A 17028-nucleotide genomic window follows, 5' to 3' on the forward strand; every position below is an offset into this window, starting at 1 on the left:
GCATGTTGCTGAATACATATCTATTTAAAAAACCTGATATTCTCTGAAATGTGCAGTATATTCTTGAGTGCCAGACATTCTGCAGAAGTGAACTAACCATGTTATAGATATGATAAAGCATTGACAGCTATATATTATGGAGTGGGAACTTTGGAGAACAAAGGAAACATGTTAAACGATTCACTTCTTCCTTTAACAGCTTGAAGAGAAAGTATATATTCATCCGGAACAAAAATCATTATTCCCCATGTAGGATAGGCATCTATAGACAACTGTTCTTGATTTGATATACTCCCCAAGTTATATGCTCTGAAAAGTGATCCATATAACCACTGTTGCAAGATCTCTGTTATTCTCCCATTATCCTTTTCGGATTACATTGTTTGCGTTTTCTCCCAAAATTAGATATCTACTTCAATATATGTAGCTAAGGATGCGGGCAAAGGGATGGTCCTCGGGCTCCTTCCCCACCCCACCACCCATTTCAGGCAAGGAAGTCTCAAATATTGCATTCAAACGGAGCATTTCCAAGCGAGAGCAATCAACATGTTTGTGGCGGTCAAAAATAGCAACCTAACAGCAGGCTCGCCGTAATTAGCGACCCATTTGGAGGAGAGGCATCATGTATTCGCTGCCTTTCACTTAGCAGCAAATAAAGCCGCGAATTGTACCTTGGGTGCTTGCTAGTTCCTAGACAAGCGGCACCCAGAAGTCCTCTCAATAATAGTCTTTAATGGTTCCACAACTGCAAGGCGTTTGGCAGGACGCACTGTAAACCCTCCTCTCCCCTCCCTTTGCATTCAGAGGTATGTCTCTCAGCCGCCTCCGAAAACCCATCAGCAATAATCCCCACTAGACAGGAGGAGGCTAAAGGTGCAGACCGACTGGACTTCCTTTCGCCGTCCCATACGCCTCTCCCCTCCCCCGCAGCCCATCTTAATTTCTCCTTTGTTTGAAAGGATTGACCAGACGAGCCCCTGAGCTGCTGCAAGGAGGCGGCAGCCCCCTCGCTACCAACCTTTTGCTTTCAGACCTGCCCCCTTACTCTACGCTCAAGGTTGCAGCCGGTTTCTTGAATGCAACAAGGGATTGCATGTAGGTGGCGTCTCCCCGCTTCATCGCTGGCCAGGCTCTGTCAGTGTCTGCTTCTGAGACAAGCTGAAGTTGACTGCCAAAAGTGCCATAAAACCCCCGGTCAGTCTAGAACTGTTTTCGGTTCTCTTAGACTCGCCAGGTTCAATTAGAGCTTGCAAAGCCCTCATACAAGTGCAAGAAAGTTGTCCGCCAGAGCAAAAGAGGCGGAGCGAGTCTTTGCAATGGTGGCGCCTTTGTTATCACTGCGGGGGAAAAAAAAAAAATCCTGCAGAGATTCACCCTGGTGTGAAGAGAAAGGGAGGGAAAGTGAGTCAAACCATCTTTATATATCAGGAGCTGGAAGAAGGGAAAGCCTGAAAATGAAACAATCCTCAGGTACCTTTAAAAAAAAAAAGTCAGATCAGAGGGAAAATAAAAGTAAAAGGTGCTCGTTAAAGCCAATTGGCAAACATCAGTGTTGCATATTTCTGCACTCGCCCCCCCCCCACAAGAAAAGAAATAAAACCATTTTATAGTCCCACACAGACCCAAACAATCTGTAACTGGTCCTTTGATGACACGCTTATCTCTTATTTTCATCCACACTCTTGGCAAATGCGACAAGCAAGGAGATTAATTAATAATTTCAAGTTCAGCTCACAAACCTTGAAGGCCCATAAAAGTTCTTGCAGTGATCCAAAATAAAGAGTTCATTAAAGGGATATGTCCAAAGCGTTTGATTTGTGATTGGTAACCCTTGTAAAAAAAGGGGGGGGAGAAAAGAAAGGAAAGGAAAGAAAGGGAGGGGGAGATAAAAGGCATATAAACATTAATGCTAATAAATTAGTTTACTCCAGTACAAAGTAATTACTAGATAATATTGATATTTACAGCTTGGTATAGTTAAATCGAACGTAGGGAAAATACATAATGAGATTTTTTTCCCCAGGACCCAACATGATTAGATTTGTTATTGAGTCAGTTACGATAAGCTCAGCAATAAATAAACACACAGAGGCTGACATTTAAATCCCGAGGATCTCCAGAATGTACAGTAGAACTTTTGCCCTTCGAGATATAAAAACAGGTTCACATCTCAAGGTAAATTACAATTTTAAAAGAGGGTTCCCCCTCCCTTTAATAACGCCAACCTTTCTTTCAATGCGAGTCAAAGAGACCTTACCACCAATTTCAGAACAAGTTGTCTGTGGCCTTGCGGGGAATCTGTGTGAGTGTTTCTGTTATAATTAGATCCAGTGCAAAACCTTTCTTCTCCTTACATAAAATATTAAAACGGCACACTCATACAGACGTATGGGGTTTACTTCCTGTAAGTGCCCTGGTGTTTAGCTGCATTTGTTCTGCTTTCTTTGGCTCTGTCTTGGGTGAGGGTGTTCTTTCTCCTCTTTAAAACTGACAGATAAATACTATTGTGCAGCATTATCCTAGACATTATTTCCTGGAAGTAAGACCCACTGGGATCCAAGGATCTTACTCACAAATAAATTCAGCCTCTTTGAACAATTATCCTTTTCATAGGTCCCCTTTCCTGGGACTTAAAAAAACCAAAAAAGTCCTTCTACAGGTTTGCTACCAGGGGTTAATGATATCGCAAATAATTTTGCACACTAGTCAGTTAAAACATTTGCACTCGGATTCTAATCGTGGCAATCCCACTGATACAGACGGGTCCATTGAAATCAATGGCACTTACTTCCAAGTAAGGCATGGCAGGATCTGGGTTGGAAGAGTGTGCGGATCATTCATCCTCCCACTTATTTCTCCAGCTGCCCTGTGTGGTCGACTCATCCTCCTTTACGCGGCTGGGTTGCAATTTCAAAGAGTTCCTGGCACTGCAAGTAGCAAGAGAATCAAGCAACTAGGTTTCACGCGGGTGGGTTGGGGTTTGGGGGTGGGGAGCTTAAAAATAAAAGAGGAAAATCCTGAGTGAGGAAGCATAAAATATCGCTAAATACCTAGAGCAGAGCTGGGCTGAAGCCGCCTGGGCTATCTGAGGTTAATGTGCTCGAAAGGGAAGGAAGGCACTAAGCGCCTTCGGAAGTGAACCTGAATGCGATCGTGTCATCCATTCACCATGAAAATCAGTACAGACTTGACCCTGGCACATTCTTCCCGGCTGTGTCTTCAGCAGAAGCCTGGAAGGCTGAGAGAATATCTTCCGGAGGAAAGAAACCACAGGGACCACATGGCTTCTGGAGCAACCCTTCCCAGAAGTCAGATCTGGGCAAACTATAAGATTACACGGCATCTCACCACATGCTTTTAAAGAGGACGAGGAGAGAGAGAGAGATGTGGCTGTCCCTAATTCCATCCTATGGCTAATGAGCTGAAGAGAGTTTAATACTGAGGGAGGAAGAAGGTGGGGGCAAGCGTCTTGTCCTCCCAACCGTCCGAGTTACATTTTAGATTTTCGTGGATTTAACCAGAAGACCAAAGTGACGATCTGTTGCTTCCCTCGAGATGGCTACAAAGGAGGGAAGGGGGTGGAGGGGAGAGAGAGCGCGAGCGAGAGAGAGAGCGCGAGCAAGAGAGAGCGAGCGCCCATACTCGCAGCTTGTCAATTTCAACATTTGGTCACATGACCAGCGCCTCCCTGCTAAGGATGGGGATAGATTTCCACGTCAGCTTACGTCTCCAAATTTCTTACTTCACGGATCTGCTTCAAAGAGGCAGCTGCATTAGAGAATCATGTTAAGCTCGGCTAATGCGGAGAGCCCGAGGTAGCCTAATGATGGATTTTGATGAGCGTGTTCCTTGTTCCTCTAACATGTATTTGCCAAGTTGTACTTACTACGTGTCGGGTCCTGATTTCTCCAGCCTCCCTTCCTTCCTGCCCCAGACCCCGTCTTCTCGCCCCATGACATACTCCTACTCCTCCAACCTACCCCAGGTCCAACCTGTGCGAGAAGTCACCTTCAGGGAGTATGCCATTGATCCGGCCAGTAAGTGGCACCCCCGGAACAATCTCCCCCACTGCTACTCGGCAGAGGAGATCATGCACCGAGACTGCCTGCCGGCCACCAACACCGCCGCCGCCGCCGCCGCCGCCAGCATGGGCGAGATGTTCGGGAAAAGCCCGGCCAACGTCTACCACCACCCCACCACCTCCAACGTCTCCTCCAATTTCTATAGCACTGTGGGCAGGAACGGGGTGCTGCCGCAGGCTTTCGACCAGTTCTTCGAGACCGCTTATGGCACGGCGGAGAACCACTCGGACTATGCCGGAGACACCAAGAACGGCGAGAAAATGCCCTCCGCGGCTGCTCCGGGGAGCGCCGCCGCCGCCGCCGCCACGGCAACTTCAAGTTCGGAAGGCAGCTGCGGCAGGGAGGCGGCGGCGGCGGCGGCAGCCAGCGCGGCGGTGGCTGCAGCGGCAGAAGAGAAGGAGAGGCAGAGGAGGACGGAGAGTAGCAGCAGCCCTGGCTCGTCTTCCGGCAACAATGAGGAGAAATCCAGCAGCTCCAGTACGTATAAAGGCAGCGCCCTAGCGCGTTTATGAACGGGACTTGGAAATCTTAGCGCACCGCCGCTGTTAAATTTTTATATGCTGTTTTATAAGCATATAAGGTTTATGAAGGGCCTTTAGATTTCCCCCAACAAAACTTTGTTATAAAAGGCGAGATCACGTGGCGAGGACTGAAATTGGCCGTGAAATACCCACCGGCCAATGGATGCCTTTATATATATTTTTATTTTTTTAAAAATAAGAATAAAAGTTTTTCTCTCTCTTAAACCATAAAAAAGAGAAAAGAATAAAGAGGGGGTGGAGGTTCTGTGGTCAAACTCTCGAAAATATAATAACGCACGTTTTGTGCCTGTAAATTCGCCCAAAAGGGGATTGCAGACTCCTTTGATATCCATGTAATCCTGTGAATTTTTTTTTTTTTTTTTATAAAAGCCATGTGTTGCCCCAGAAGTCTAGTTAGAGGCTTGGATTCAAAGTCATCCCTGTTTTTAACGATTGCACGAGAACAGTGTTTAACAGATAAAGTAGCCGCCTGCACTGTAGCAATATATTAAAAGCAACAAATTAACCCAAAGCTGGCCTTTTTCTCTAAAGGAAGCCGTTTTCCTAAGGCACGGTGGCAATTACGTGTTGCCTTCTGTCCAACAGTTTACTTACAATTGTTATTCAATCTGTCACAGCCTTTTTTTTTTTAAAGCGTGGCTTTTTCTCTCCCCAGTCAGCCCTTAAGAAGCCTAAAGCAGAAAAGTTCTCTTACAACGAGCTGTAACAGGCATAGGAACGTTTATTTAAAAAAAAAATAGCCCCAATGCCTAACATAAAAAAGCTTTTGAAACTTAAGAGGAGAAGGGGAAGAAACCCCCTTGCCGCTCTGCTTAAAAACAGTCTAGCTAGTGTGGCTGATAAACTCTTTGTTAGAGTAAGGAGAGTTTTGAAAACAGCATAGCGGATTTCATTAATAATAAGCAGTGAACTAATGGTTGTCTTAGAGTGGAGCACTGTTGTGGTTGTTGGTAGAGAGAGAGCGGGCATTCTAATGCACCATCGGAGAAGTTTCGTGGTCCATAGACAGGAAGGTGCAGTTCATCCGGATTTTTGTAGTGGCATGATGACTGTTCGAGTAAACCAGCGATTTCCATGTGTTTGATTAAGGCTAGGCTGGAGAACGTGGTTGAAGGTGTCCTACTTGGTTCCTAAGAGCTTCCTTTAGCCTCTCCAACCTTCCTGCAGAAGCCTGTCATGGGTATGCTGGAGGAGTGCCTTTCCCATTTGGTGCCATTTGCCATCTACATATTGGCCTTTGCCCATGAACTGTACATCTGGGCTGCAGTCCTGTGCATACTTTGCTTGGGAATAAGTCCTATTGAACTTGATGGAATTTCACCTGCAATTCCTTTGAACCCACTGAGTCTTACTTCTGAGTAAACCTGCATAGAATCTGGGCGTAGATCTCTTGTTTGAAAGGATGCTTCGTGTGCGGATCGGATTGGATCTTGCTCTCTGACACTTTCTATGCACACTATTTTCTCCTAGATAAGGTTAATTTAATATATACAAATGCTGAATAGGAGATAGTCCCAGTATGTAACCAGATAGGAAGACAAGGCTGCGCCCCCCACCACACACACACACCCCTTGATTAAATATGAACCGCAGTCCTCCCCCAGCCATATCTGACTCCAGACTTAATGGCTTCTGCCTTTATTTTTCATTCCACAGGTGGACAACGTACCCGTAAAAAGAGATGCCCATACACGAAATATCAGATTAGAGAATTAGAAAGGGAATTCTTCTTCAGTGTCTATATAAACAAAGAGAAACGCCTCCAGCTCTCCCGAATGCTCAACTTGACCGACCGTCAAGTAAAAATATGGTTTCAAAACAGAAGAATGAAAGAGAAAAAAATTAACAGGGACCGATTACAATATTACTCAGCTAATCCACTACTTTAAAACTGCTAGCGTTTTTCAAGATGAGATTAAATTCAGATCTCGCCCTTGACAAGGTCAAGCCACAGGGTTACCTATAAGAAGGAGGTGTATAAAGTGACGGAGGATGCGGAATAACTAAGATATTTTCGCCCCATACACGTAAACCAACCATTTTTTAATATTGTTTTGTTTTTTGAAAGTTCTTGATTTTACAACTCAATTACAATCGGTTTATACCCTGGACCCACTTTCCCATGCATGCCATCTTTGCTTCTGAGGGCAATTTGGATACCTCTGACCTTCAGACCTGCAACTCATTCTGTTAGGGGTTCACACGTGAAAAGAGGGAGTGGATTGTTGGCTTAATAATGTTTTAAAATTATATTACCTTGGTTTTTACTGTGGAACATTGATTGGAAGGCTACAAATGGCAGCGTAGAATCTGGAGGATCACTACAAAAGAAACCTTCAAAATGCCCCTACCTACAGACGCACAAACGCTGTCCTATTGCTCTTTCTTCCCGAATGACGAATCTTCTTCCGCAAGGGTGGTTTCCCTGTTACCAATTGCATTTTAAATCAAAATAGTTTTGGGGGGGGGGGATTTATTTCTTTGCAAGGCCAATCATAAATGTTCGTAGTAAGGGTGTAGTGTTGAATCTATTGTGTTGTTCTAGGGAGCTATGAGGTGAAAAAAACTTGACTATTTACTTTTGAAACGATTTCAGGTATCAATTTGCCATATATGGTAAAGGAACAATCACTGAAAGAGACAAACACTTAGCCATGTGAATTTGCTCTGGCTTTAATGAATAACAACTGTCGAAAAGTGGCCATCCCTTTGGAGACAAATCATGATGCTCGTATTTAAATGCTAAAAATAAAGAGTTGGGGGAGAGAAGAAGAAAGACTAATTTAATAGTTGCGAAAGGGGAAAATAGGAAAAGGCCACTTCTGGCTTCTGTCTCACAAACTTTCTTCAGGAAATACCTGTGGAGAAGGACAGTTTGGCAAATACCACACAACACTTAATTGGACCTTGGATGTGTGCAATGCACTGAGACCAGATCACTAAAATACCTAGTGTTTCCTTAGAAGGCCAAGCAGAAGGCAAACAATGTAAATATGGTGAATTTGTTTTCATACCTTGTTGTCCACTTTCAGTGTTGTGAGTCCTACTTAGTCGCTCAGTCGGCAAAAATCAAAGAATGGAAAGTTCCTTTGAGTTATTTTAAATATATATAAAGAAATATATTTCCCTGCAGGAACCAAAGTGAGAAAGAGAGAAACACGATTTTTTAAAGAAATAAAAGAACTATTTAAAATTCTATATCGGTTTACAAAGGATATGTGTTTTATTGTAACGGTCACTTGCTGTTGAGAATATCTGAATGTATATTTCATACAAGAATGGTGTTTTACAAGACTTGTACATTTTAAAATGATGTTTTTGTTAGTCTACTTTTTTAAAAGGGTTGTTTTCCTTGGAAAGTGTCAGGTTTGGTTTTTTAATGTTTTAACATGTGCAAACTATGGTGACAAGAATGTTTGAAAAAATCACCAGCTTCCCAAATGGATGCATTTTCTTTATACAGTTTCACAAACATGCAATACCTTTATATTCCATCACTGTTTGAAATATGTATGTCATATATGTATATATCGTTTTCTTTTTTAATATGTGAACGTCTTTCGTTGCATGTATACAGTGGAACGGCGCACAACAAAAATAAACGTGGGAAATTTATATTTTTATCCTTGTGTTACATTCATGGGTATGTCTGGAATCCTGATCTCTGAAAGAGATGCTTTGGTGGACGTTTCGCTCACCTCTTGCTTTTAGTCAGTCATGATAAGTTGGAGCAACATGTCTGGTATTTATGAATGCGTAGGGTATTTATGAATGCATAGGCAGACTGCAACTAGTCAAAGGCCAGATTGAACGGGATGACAGAGAAAGATCAGCCTTTACAGTAATTGCAGATTATAGATCTGATGCTCATGTTCACATATGTAAAGCACATGAAAGAAGGCCAGGTGTGTTCTGGAGTCATTATGTACTCCTGTTTATTTCAGAGACCATATGTCTAAACACACTGTAAGAAGGAGAAGGAATACTTGTGGCTGAGCCCCTTCAGTCTGCAAAATGGCCTCTGTAGTCACACTGGGGCACATGGGCTGGAATATACTTGTGCCTGTGAGTGACTCCTAGGAACACAGCAATGTTCTGAAGAGCAAGGCCACATTTGGGTGAGGCGAGATGAGTCCTGGGGAATTGTCCTTGATCTCCAAAACACTATTTGAAAATGCAACACGAAAGGCCTTTGTGAGGATGTGACATTAGGTAGATTTCACCTCCCTTATTCATAATCAGGAAAGAAAGTACATACTCCCCCTCTATTGTTTATTGGCTTTGAACTTCTGTATTGCTTTGGACATCACCCATAACCTTGAGGTGAAGGGCTAACTGGCTCTGGGCTTTTGCTGACAACCCCCACCTTGCCAGACAGCGTCTGGTCAAAGGAAATGTACAAAGATGAGGAGGGGGAAGAGGAGCTTGCTTGTTTGTTTATTTGGCTAGCATGCTACAAAGGAATGCGACTCTTAAAAGCGAGAGATAGAGAGATAGATGGAGAGAAGCAGACAGAGAAGCAGAGGAATAGACTGGCGGCCATAAATGTGCAGCCAGCAACTTCCTTTGCTAGTTAAACATTAACTGGTTATTCAGGGAGAGCTTGACTCATGGAGTTTTTTCCTAGTTTGTGGACGGGGTGGTGGTGATTTCCTGGCCCAGTAAAAAGCACATCCCGTGTGTTATTGGGACAATGCAGTCATAAAAGCGCCCACGACGTGCCCATTTGCATATGGAGACAGCACGGCTATAAACGAGGCTGAGGATTCGCAGCAATTCCTTAGCTGCAGCGGGTAGATCTGTGCAGGGCAATTGTCTGGACTGGTATCCGTTTCTTAAACATTCTGGGATTGCCTGGCAGGTCAGGCCTGCTTTGGAACTCGCTTGCCACAAGATGGCGTGATTCAGATCAATGTCAAAGCCGCAGTGGGAGAAAAGGGGGAGAGAGAGGGATGGGGGGGGGCGAATCTTGGCCTTTGTTCCCTTTACATTCTAGGAGCTGCACATTATATTATTTCACTTTCCATGGTCAGATTTGCAAAGGTAAGCTGAAGAACTTACTGCTCTCTCCTTCAAGGAGAGTAAAGCACTGGGCCAGATGTTGCAACCAGGGCTGGCTTCTTCGGGTTTTGAACACGACAAAGGGTGAGTATTTCCTTTGAGTCTAACTTTGGAATTTAAAGAGGAAGGCGCACTTAGCAAGGTACAGCTAGCTAGTGACCTTAGGTCCACTTGGTCTCCATTAAGACTTTCGACTTTTGTAGCGGGGGTTGGGGCGGACAAAATGGTTAGGGTGTATTTTCGGGAAACCGGTGATTAGAAGATTAGCTCTGGAAAGTTATTTTTGCGGTTGTTGTTTTTTTTTAAAGCTTCCTTAGTTTGAAGACGGACTCTTTAAAACAAAACAAAACAAAACTAGAGAAAAGGTTTCAGGTATAACTCTGGCAAGCAGTCCGCGGTGGTAAGATCAGCGTAAGCCAGAACGGCAACTTTCGTATAAAAACGGCATCTCTGGAAATATTATGAATCTTGACGTTTATGTGGAGAGGACTAGGTGTCTTCCATCAAGGAGATGAATAGCGGTCTGGACTAAAAGTGGCAGATAATTTTGATGGCCTTATTGGATTTGAGCTGCAGGTTACTCGTGCCAGTTTGGCCGAGTTCATCAGCGGTGCGGTTGGTTAACAGTAATATTTGTTAAAAGCTTTTTTGCTTCTGAGGCCAACAATGTCAGCTCCCGCTCCCACTCCCACCCCAAGCAGAAACTAAAAATCGATATCCCTGGATTTGGAGTGTAAGTCTCTTTAGGTTATTAAAATAAATAAATAAATAAATAAAGGTTCTGTTGCATGCTGAGGGAATACTTGGGTGAATTTAGAACAGCTCTCTCGATCTATGTGTATTGATCTGCAATACTTGTGGAGATATTTAGAATGTGAAACCACGGGAAGTTAACAGCCTGGCTTTTGGCACCCCATCTTAACCATACTGGGAGCGATCCATGTTACTAGGAGGCATATGCTACACTAAATATTTATAGCGCAATTGTGTGTGTATATATGTGTAGAAGAAAACTTGCAGTCGGGTAAAAGTGCCTCGGTTTGCAGTCTTGGAGCTGCAGTTCTGTGCAGTCCTGTATAGTTGAGTCCCACTGAACTCATGCGAAGAAAAGTTTGGGATTATGGTTCACTCCCATTTATTTGGATGTGAAGTTGTCCGCCTATCTCTCCATTGTGCCCCGTGTATAGAAGACAGTATTATTGTCTTCTTCAGACTACATCCACGATCCTATGTCCCTAGGACTGTAGTGCAAACCCGAGGATCTACCACATTGTAGCGAATGGAGCATCTCCCATCGATTAGAAGAAGCATTCCTGATTTCTTAAGGCAGGCAACGGGCTGACCTTGTGATATGGCCTCGCTGTATAAACAGGCGGAGAGCACAGAGAAGGCTGGTGCTGCTTTCCCACAAGGCTCAGCCGTCTTTGAAAAGTCTGCTTGTGGTATTAACTTGACTGACGTGCATATTTTTGTCTAAGTCATATGTTATGTTAAGAAGTCTTGCTAACAGTCCATTGACATGCGGTTTCTGAAGTCCAGTGTTAAACTAATACTCGGTTATTGCGGAGGGAAAATGGAGGACAAGATTTGGCGTCAGTATTTTTCATGGAAACTAGAGTAGTGATTCATATCTGCTCTGGAATGAAATGTTTAGCGGACAACAGCTTAGTGTGTTGCTTTAATGGCCCCATTCCGTGACTGTTCTGAGGCGCTGATTTTAATCAATTATCTCCTGCTCCTAGAAAATTAGAACGCTGCCTTCTTCTCCAAAGAAGAAATCCCCACTTGAGAAGAATCCACAATAACTAGCTGATTAACATCCCCCAAAGGGGAGAGTTCTCTTCATTTAAAAAAAACACAAAAAAACACCAACGCGTAGCCTTGTGAACACAGCTTCAAACGTGTTTAATAAAACAGATATATTTTTCGAGGTCTGAACTTTTCCATTCAGTATTCAACTATACGCATCCCAATAATTTAATCACCCTCTGGTTATAAAATGTTTTCTCTAGATAGACCCAAGTTGGAAAGCTTGCGGAGCGGGTTGGAATAGAATGAGTGGCCATAATCTCTCAAATGTATCGCCAGTTCGGAGAGTATATTTGGAGGGAAGAATTTAAAATTACGTTCCCTGCTAACTGGAAGCTGTTTGGGTTTATATATGTTATACACACTCACGCAGAAGGGTGCATAAAAGAAAGAGTCCCCTCCCCTTCTAGTAATCTCTTGTGCTGTATTTTCCCCAGCAATCCGCTCAATGGAATTGCCGTTCACTGCAAGTAAACTTGGGGTGTCATAACTTTTTCTTCCAGGAAGGGGATTTAGAATTGTAGCACAAACAAATAAACAAACAAACAAAACGTTCCTTCCTGAAAGTTGTTGCTTCCACATCTGAAATGAAGCACCACCTCTCCAAGTCTCATTTAAAAAGAAATAGCTACAAGTAGGTGCTTCACATTAGCTGCAAAACTCATTTTGACTAGAAAAACGAAAGCAAGATAAGACCTACTTTCGTGAAGTCATATACAGATAAATATGACCTCCAAATTTCATCCGTACCTCCAGTATTAAGGAGCTTCTACTGCCATAACAACTAGAGAGAAACTGCCAAATATGTGCCTAATTGCCTGAACCTGTGCATGCTTACTCAGAAGCATATCTCACAGGCTCAAATGGCATTTACTCCGGTGTAAGTGTCTGCAGGATTGCAGCCTTAAGCAACTCTCGGATGCTTTGGAGCTTCCACTATAAACCTTGGAAAGGCCGCACTTTGAATATGAGCGCCACTAAAGAGTTTTGCACTCCCATTCATGAACCCATTTTCTTAGGAGAGATGCCCTTGACTTCAAGTGGATTTACGCCCAAGTAAATGTCCATACATGTAATGCTCTGGCCTCTGAGATGGAAGTGCGTTCTATTGAAATCAGCGGGACTTCCTTCCCTATCGACATAGGGGGTTGCCAGTGTGATCTTGCATTCGTCCTCACACATACATCCATATCACTGGGCAGCTACTTGCTAGAAATAAACTGTGAGCAGGATTGCAGCCAGACCAGAATGCAAGCTGCCAAAAGGACTGGGGTTTAGATGCAAACGCAGTCTACATTTTGAAGGGAATTAATCTCCCAAACTCGATCTTAGCTCACTTTTCCTCTCCCTCCTGCCATCCTCTTCCCTTTTAGCATGAAAGAATTTCAAAGGAAAGAGAAAAATTACTTGGGTAGCAATTTGTCACCTTTCTTGGCACAGAGATGCAGTTCTTAAAATGCCTGATGGAAAGCCGCCTGTATGGGAATTTATCCAGGAGGAAAACTGGCTTGGCACACGGTCACATTCTTGACAAATGCCACTTTTAACATTAAATAAGTACGCACTGATTGTATTAATTCTGGTTAAGATTTACAAAATGCATTCTACGGCCATATATTTAAAAGCAGGCAGCCTTCAGATTCCCATGAAAGCTTTTATACTTTTTCTCCCCCACCCCCACCTCTTCCCCGCAAACCTCAATTTGCCCATGTCAGAAATATAAAGCCTATTTTAATTAGCATACAAAACAGCACCTCTTGATTAACAATGTTGTACCTTTTGGTTCCTCCTGGAAATAATAAGTGGATAAATCACTCTTCAGCTAGAAGGATTTAAAGAGGAGGAAAAATACACACACACACACACCCCTATTCAGCCCAGCTTGGGCTGAGCTCTCATGGCTTATTTATTCCTCCTAGTTTTTAATTTTTAGTCCAAACTCATAAAACAGCTTAACGACTCTATTAATACATCCATTATATTTCTCTGGGATCAATACAGTTTTATTTTAATAGCGGCGGGGAATAGAGATTCCCCACCAAACCACGTCTCTGGTCACTTCTGACCCCCCCTTCAGTCCATCTCGCAACCAAATTCGAATCCCCCCAGGCCAATGCGAGCTTCGGCGTAAGTTCCTTGTGGATCTGACTGGCTGCCTGTTGAGGCTTCAACCCCCACCCTCCTATTCCTTTCCTCGAGTTTGTTGGCAGGGGCAGAATGAAAAAGCAGCGATTCCTCATCCTGTGCCCTGCATAATAAGAAACGCTATAAAGCCCTGGTTAATGTCCGAGACACATTGTTAAGTGTTTAAAATGTGGCCGCTACACACAATGCACGCCAAAGTAGTTTAGTTGCTGCAGAATTGACCATTATCTTTTATAGTTAAGAATCAAGTGCACATTATTAGTTTTACTTCACTGGCTTTGATGATGAGCGTTGCTGTTTGCTTGCCTTGGCCTTGTTAGCGATTAAAGAAAAGCGCCGAGTGGAACTCATGAGCTCCGAGCCCGATCCAAAGCTGCTGCTCTCCTCCAGTCCAAGCCGCCAGTCTCGGTATTATTAACCTCCCTGGGCTCCGGATCAGGCCCTAAGTGCCTTGACCATCACAGCCAGGCGCTTTGCTCCTATAAATGCAACAATAAAAGCAGGGCCTGGATGTGAGTTGCCAGTTGCTGGTTGCCCTTTTCTTTGGGTTAGAGGAACCAACGGCACACATAAAAGCAGTCCCCTGACGGCGGAGGTATATATCTTCAGCTGCACAAGCCTACAAGGCTTAAAACCTGTTTTTAAAACTCTGCTCAGTCAATGGATATGCACTTTCCCCCTTGATCCGTCCTCTGCATCTTAAGAACAGAAGAGTAGCCTTGCTGGATCGAACCTTTGGTCCAGCTAGCCCAACCCTTTGGACCACCATGGCTAGGCAGATGCTTCTGAACAACTCACAAAGAGAGAGAGAGGACAGAACGGAGACAGTTCCCTTATTCCTGTCCTTAGGAGGTGAGCATAGGGGATGCATTTCTGTACCTCGTGGTGGTACCTCGTGGTGGTTGGCCATTGATACACTCATCCATCGAGTCGATCTTCTTCCCGGCTGCTGATATTATTATGTTTTTTAAAGGGCCTTTCCAGCGGGATCTATAAAGTCGCAATCATTTTATTTAGACTGGGAAGGATTTTACAGACTTTTTAATGGTCTTTTTCTTCACCTCCCCCTCCCTTCAGTCGAACAACGGCCTCCAAACCAAGGGAGAACATTGCTTGAGAGAGAGAGAGGGAAGGATGTCCCTAACATTTTAAACCTTGCATCTCATTTTTGTTTGATTTGGCCAATAAACAGACCACACAAAGGAGGAGATTTTCCCCCTGCAAGAATTTTTGTTTCTGTATAGTCCAGAAAAGCCTTTGAGAACGTCTGTGGGCGGGGTCCCGCTTCATTATATCAATATATGTATTTATAACGCTTAGGGCATTGATAATAGGTCGTCTATATAGCAGGCAATAAAATGATTCCTTCTGTGGTATTAATATTGTTAGCGGTGATATGGCCCTCCCAGGAATCTGATAAGGGCTTGTTCACCACACATTAACACATTGTAAGGTAAGTCGAACTGGGGAAATACAAACAATATTACTATAGGGTGGAGCGTGAAAGAAAGGGAGAGAAAGAAGTATTTCTATAGGCTGCTGAATAGCTCCTTCTGGTTGGCTTCCATGATTAAATCCTGCTGGAAGCCACCAGAAGCTAAAGGAAGAAGTACAATTCTTTACTAATAATCGATGGGAGAGGAGGGGGGATGAAGGGTGTGTGTGGAGGGGGAATGCCCAGCTTTCCCATAAAGATTTTATGGGTCCGGCAAAGTGGCAACAAGGAGTTGCAGTGCGTTCAGGATTGAGGAGTAGAACCTCAGGAGGGCCCTCCATTTTATCTGCCTGGGGGAAACTCCCAATTATGTTCCGCCGAAGCTTGTAGGCTTCAAAAGGAGCCCTCTAAGACCGGGAAAATATCAAAAAGGAGGAAGGACATTTCATCAGACGTGGGCAACAAACAGGAAGCCACTCCAGGCTTGAGGGATCAGTACTTTGGCTGCCGGTGGTGGGGCGGGCTGCGCAGAAGAGTGGCATTTGACCATCTTCTCGCAATCCTCCCCAGCTCGCTCCATTGTATGAAAGCCAAGGCTAAGCGCTGCAGGAGAGGAGCATGTCTGAAAGGCATCCTCTGCAGGCGGTTACGCGCCTGGGCAGAAGGGAAGCTGATGCCTGGCCTCGCCGAGTTCCTTGGCATTCTTCGCGTTTTTGAGGGCTTTATGGACGAAGAAGTGGGTGCCAAAACGGAACCGAGCGGGAGATTTACTGCACAATATTGAATTGTTCAAAAGAATATTCTTCCTCGCTAGGGAGAAGAGACAGGCGATCATTTACGTCCTACCAACTGGGGCGGTTGGGAACAGGAGATGCTAGGCACGAATTTGCAACCCTTTTAAACATGTAAACATAAATAAATAAGCAAACACGAACAATTCCAAAATGTGCCCTGAACAGAAAGAGCTGTTAAGGCTCCAGATCCATGTGTCTGATTTCCCAACAACTTCAGCCAAAAACACGAGAGCAGGAGTCCCTCTCTTCTCCTTCTTCCTTGTAAAATCTCTCTCCCTTGCTTGCCGGTCTCACTCTCTGTCTGCAAGCTGTCTCCTGTCTGAGCCACATATTGACTATACACTTCTAGCAGTTCTTTTTATCCCTTTAGGGATGGGGAAAGATTGCTTATGAGAACAGATCAAATCGAATTACCCAAACAGAGATATTTAGAAATAACGTGTTGGTTGTAAATCAATAGCTTGAGATGAATGATAGACTAGATCCAGTTTTTAAAAATCAAATATTTCTGCTTTAGATTCGTCTTTAAAAAGAAAAAAAGAAAAAGCTTTGGCCCAGATACAGAGAGCAGGGATGAAATGGAATACTTGCCTGTTAAAACAGTAGAGACTGGATCGCACTACTAATGCTGTTTCTGCAGCAAGACAGAGGATTATTTCACTATTGCGTTGCTCGACATTTTGGTTCACCCCTAAGGCTGCAATCCAATACATGACTTACCTGGACGAAAAACCCATTACCCACAATGAGGCTTACTTCCGAGTAAAACGTACCTAGGACTGGGATACTGAGTCTCAGACAGGAGCATTCTCTTCACTATAGTAACTGACATCTTGACGAGCCGTTTGGTGACTTTATGATATCCGCAAACCTTCAACGCTAGTGAGGAGGTCAGACTGGTTTAGAACTTCCAGTGGCCCTTGAAACACATAATCCCCATTCCCATCATGGCAACCCTGCAGTAGGTAACCAACTGCATGGCCCAGGGCCTCTCCATATATACTGGGGCTTGGTGGCATTATTAATCTTATCTCAGCCAGGAGTTGGACAATGAGATGGAGGAGCAGCAGATATTTAAAGAACACACACACACGTTGGAGAGGGGGTGGAGAACAGGGATGTTGAAAGGTTCACTTACAGATCGCTTTATGATCTAAACA

At 43.9% G+C, this 17028-nt stretch overlaps 1 protein-coding gene across 1 annotated transcript; it reads left to right on the forward strand.

Annotated features, from left to right (window-relative positions):
• The first annotated feature begins 3823 nt into the window (after positions 1-3823).
• On the forward strand, positions 3824-8247 carry HOXA11 (homeobox A11). Its single transcript, XM_053263031.1, has 2 exons — positions 3824-4559; positions 6281-8247. The coding sequence occupies exons 1-2, from the start codon at positions 3824-3826 to the stop codon at positions 6511-6513; spliced, it is 969 nt and encodes a 322-aa protein (XP_053119006.1). The 3' UTR covers positions 6514-8247.
• Positions 8248-17028: the final 8781 nt, after the last annotated feature.

This window comes from Hemicordylus capensis, chromosome 6 (assembly GCF_027244095.1).
Source record: "Hemicordylus capensis ecotype Gifberg chromosome 6, rHemCap1.1.pri, whole genome shotgun sequence".
NCBI lineage: Eukaryota > Metazoa > Chordata > Lepidosauria > Squamata > Cordylidae > Hemicordylus > Hemicordylus capensis.